This window comes from Malus domestica, chromosome 14 (genome assembly GCF_042453785.1).
Source record: "Malus domestica chromosome 14, GDT2T_hap1".
Lineage (NCBI taxonomy): Eukaryota > Viridiplantae > Streptophyta > Magnoliopsida > Rosales > Rosaceae > Malus > Malus domestica.
In genome coordinates, this window is record NC_091674.1 from 6,216,352 (window position 1) to 6,220,809 (window position 4,458).

General features: G+C 43.7%; 1 protein-coding gene across 1 annotated transcript; it reads left to right on the forward strand.

Moving 5' to 3' along the window:
- Positions 1-257: 257 nt before the first annotated feature.
- LOC139191123 (uncharacterized) lies at positions 258-4,114 on the forward strand. The gene is made up of 4 exons (XM_070811674.1): positions 258-452; positions 673-1,090; positions 1,524-1,871; positions 3,058-4,114. Exons 1-4 carry the CDS (start codon positions 389-391, stop codon positions 4,022-4,024), a joined length of 1,797 nt encoding a protein of 598 aa, XP_070667775.1. The 5' UTR covers positions 258-388; the 3' UTR covers positions 4,025-4,114.
- Positions 4,115-4,458: the final 344 nt, after the last annotated feature.

Below are 4,458 nucleotides of genomic sequence, written 5' to 3' on the forward strand. Positions count from 1 at the left end.
TCACCCACAAACGAAAATCACTCCTGCTTTCTCTCCCCACACCCAAGACTTCCTCTCTCGTTCTCCTCCCTCACGCGGTCCATCTTCCGCCCACACTGTGCACAGACGGTGCGCAACTTTTCCGGCCACCATCGCGCAAACCAAGGGCACCACCAGTTTCGTCTCTCCTCACGAGTCCAAAACACCTAGCCTACTCGTCTCGAACTTCCTTCCCGACCGCCGAGATCGAAGCTTGGTATTGAGGAAGTTAAGAAGATTTGAAAATTGTGCAGAAAACCGGCCAAAACCCAATTCCGGCGAGCCTTTCTGGCCAAACGGCAAACAACCGAGGCTCGAGACCACCACCATCGGACTCGCCTCGAGTTTGAGAGCAAAGCCCAGTATTCCAATGGAACGTCAAAGCACGCACGGCGGCGAGCGGCGAAGAATTCCGACAAAATCTGCAGAAACTGGTGAGTTTTATGCAACTGAGCTCGGCTCGGCGGTTCAGTTGCCCGCTTGATGAGGCGTACGACTCCGGCGTCGAAGCATATTTGTAATTGAACTTTTAAATATTTTAAAAACATATTTTATTTATGATTAATTTGCATCCATGTTTACAAGTTTATAGTTGTTATCATATTAGTTGGTAATATCTACTGAATTAAGTAGTACTGCAACTGCATGCATCAGATACAGAGATGGTCCACCTGAGAATTCACCGGCATCCATTGACTTTCAAGGAAGAGGAGGAGAATGATCGTCCACCGCAGTTCTGTAAGGGGTGCCTGGAACCAGTGCTTGGGCCTCACTACGCTTGCGACACGTGTAATTTCAATATACATAAACCATGTGCGGAGTTACCCCTTGAGATCCACCACCCGATCCACCCCAAACACCCTCTTATTCTCGGGGAAAACTACAGCAGGACATGTGGTGTCTGTAACTGTAACCAGCGTCATCGAATAGGATACATTCTATCTTACTATTGTTATAAATGCAACTTCTGTATAGACCTCAAATGTGCTTCCAAGTGGCAAAACGACGGTCATGAGCACAGCTTCACCAATATTAGGAAGCCCATTGAATTCACTTGCGATGTCTGTCGATGGTAATGATGATGATGAACCATCCACATCCACACTTCCCCCAGCCAATGAGACCACCGCTGATGATAAAGCCCTGCAGATCAAGCACTTCAGTCATCCACACATGTTAACCCTCATCGATGGCCAAGAGGTGGCTAGACAAGACGACCAAGATGAAGGAATTACTTGCAACGGTTGCACGCTACCCATCATCAGAGGTGAGTCTTATAGGTCATGCACAGAACAAGAAATAGACAAGCCATGTAATTTCTCTCTCCATATAAATTGTGCTAAATTACCCCAAAAGATGCTTATCCCACTTCACGGACACGAGCTCACACTCCTTCCAACGGCACCTATTTGTGGCGTGTTTATGTGTGACGTGTGCAAGTCCTTGAGCCAAGGTTTCTCATACCGTTGTGAACATTGCGACTTCGACCTAGACCTTTATTGCAGTTTTCTTTATGAGCGTAGGACTCTCCGTTGTGGTGCTCATGTTCACACCCTCCAGTTCAGCACAAAGCTTGTGTCCTGCAGCGGTTGTGGTGCTCGTGATAAGAATTTTTGCTTCAGATGTAGCCGTAAGGGATGCGACTTCGAGCTATGTATTCCTTGTATTAAATTACCTCTTACGGTCAGGTTCAAATACGACGATCATCCTCTCAAACTCAACTATGCTAGTGTTAAAAATGAGATCGATGAGTACTTTTGTGACATATGCGAAGGAAAACGAGATTCAAAACATTGGTTCTACTCCTGCCCGGATTGTGACTTTGAATGTCATCCTTATTGCATTAGAGGGAGGTATCCGCAAGTCAAGTTAGGGGGCTCTTACAAGCATCGTGATCACCAGCACAACGTCGCCCTTGTTTATAAGAAAAAAAGCGAGATTCCTAATGATAAGAGAGAGCGCTTACTTCCTTGTTCCAAGTGTTTTGAGATTTGCGAAGGATTGGTTTGTGAATGTTTGGAGTGTGGTATTAATATGCACCTAGGGCACGGAAACCAGACGGGCTGGCCAATTCAAAACTGAAATGTTTAGCCAATACGAGTTGCAACTCAACAAAGAGTGTTTCATTCTCAAATACTCGTTTTTTTTTAAGACTGGAAACTTTCATAACCAGGGCGAAAGCCAACAGAACAAAGAGCCCACACAAGGGGCAAGCACAGCCAAAACAAGAAGGGTACGAGGGAAAACAATAAACAGACGCTGCCACAAAGGCCAAACGTCTTCCCATCGCACCATCAAATACTCTTTGTTTTGTACCACGTATTGGTTCAATTTGTTTGAGTGTTACTGATAAGTTTGTAAACTTGTCAACCAAATTATTTTATGTTAATCTGCAAACTCATCAATGCAAACAAATCTGTATTGAACCACTTTTCTTCGTTTTCGAACTATGGCATCCAACTTGGTACACGCGAGAGATGCATCCAAGTGTGCCCCTGATGCGTGCTCGAATGAAATAGAACAGAGATGAATAAACTGGTTTTAATGGTTCTAGTGATAGAGAGAAAGCGTACAAATCTTTGAAATAGAAAATGAAATTCAGGATTCTAACAGAAGCGCACGTAAATTCAAACAAGTAGGCTTAAAATGTGAAGGAAATATGGGAGAAGGCAACATCAAGCCATCTCAGGTTTGATAATTTCCAGAGTGCGAGTGAGGTAAACTGGACCTTTTGTCTTGACCAGCTCTGAGAGGCTGCGCCAGCGCTGGAAATTTGTACGCAATGACAGTTTAGCAGTCATACAAGGGCACGCGCACAGAGCCTTGTCGACTGAAATGGAAATTGGCGCCCTTCAATAAAAGGCACCAATATTCCTAGGACTAGTTATTCTCCTTGTATCCCAATTCACAAGCTTAAACGGAAATGAAATTGTTTTCGCCCTAAACAGGCCTAATTTTCATTTGTCCCAAACAGTAAATCCCGACGCTTTGGTGCCAACAACCGTGGATGAGGTCAAGGCCAAGGATGAAATAATGAAGTGCGTGCGTGCTCCATATCAATAGAAATGAGGTGGCTAGACAAGACGACCAAGATGAAGGAATTACTTGCAACGGTTGCACGCTACCCATCATCAGAGGTGAGTCTTATAGGTCATGCACAGAACAAGAAATAGACAAGCCATGTAATTTCTCTCTCCATATAAATTGTGCTAAATTACCCCAAAAGATGCTTATCCCACTTCACGAACACGAGCTCACACTCCGTCCAACGGCACCTATTTGTGACGTGTTTAAGTGTGACGTGTGCGAGTCCTTGAGCCAAGGTTTCTCATACCGTTGTGAACATTGCAACTTCGACCTAGACCTTTATTGCAGTTTTCTTTATGAGCGTAGGACTCTCCTTGGTGGTGCTCATGTTCACACCCTCCAGTTCAGCACAAAGTTTGTGTCCTGCAGCGGTTGTGGTGCTCTTGATAAGAATTTTTGCTTCAGATGTAGCCGTAAGAGATGCTACTTCGAGCTATGTATTCCTTGTATTAAATTACCTCTTACGGTCAGGTACAAATACGATGATCATCCTCTCAAACTCAACTATGATAGTGTTAAAAATGAGCTCAATGAGTACTATTGTGACATATGCGAAGGAAAACGAGATCCAAAACATTGGTTCTACTCCTGCCCGGATTGTGACTTTGAATGTCATCCTCATTGCATTCGAGGGAGGTATCCGCAAGTCAAGTTAGGGGGCTCTTTCAAGCGTAGTGATCACCAGCACAACGTCGCCCTTGTTTATAAGAGAAAAAGCGAGATTCCTAATGATAAGAGAGAGCGCTTACTTGCTTGTTCCAAGTGTTCTGGGATTTGCGAAGGATTGGTTTGTGAATGTTTGGAGTGTGGTATCAATTTGCACCTAGCGCACGACCGGTGGGGCTATCCGGTATCAATTTTCACCGAGCGCACGACTGGAGGGGCGATCCGATTCACTAGTGAAATGTTTAGCCATTAAGAGTTGCAACTCTACAAAGAGTGTTTCATTCTCAAATGCTTTTTGTTTTGTATTACGTATTGGTCCAATTTGTTTGATTGTTACTGATAAGCTTGTAAACTTATCACCCAAATTATTTGATGTTAATCTGCAAACTCATCAATGCAAACTTTTTCTTGTTTTCAAGTAAGAAGTAACTTTGTTCATATCAATCAGAGTCGCATGTTCAGTTGGCTAACCTGGCTTGTTGACAGATTACTTAAGTTAAACATAACACAGTAAACAACGCAGAAACCAACCCCAACAAATATTCTCAGACATTGTCAGATCAGCTCGCACGGTCAGCTCCTGTATTCCCGAATCATGGTACATACCGTGCACATATTGAAGACTATATGATGACTATTCTCTTGTAAGTACCCTATATAAAGAGATCAGTTTCTTTGAAATCGTTA

What these genes read in the sequence shown, in the direction of transcription:
- LOC139191123 (XM_070811674.1), top strand. Translation starts at nt 389, where the DNA reads ATGGAACGTCAAAGCACGCACGGCGGCGAGCGGCGAAGAATTCCGACA. An exon ending in ACTTGCGATGTCTGTCGATG is followed by an intron (nt 1,091 to 1,523) that starts GTAATGATGATG and finishes CCTTTATTGCAG; the next exon opens with TTTTCTTTATGAGCGTAGGA. An exon ending in CCTTATTGCATTAGAGGGAG is followed by an intron (nt 1,872 to 3,057) that starts GTATCCGCAAGT and finishes GAAATAATGAAG; the next exon opens with TGCGTGCGTGCTCCATATCA.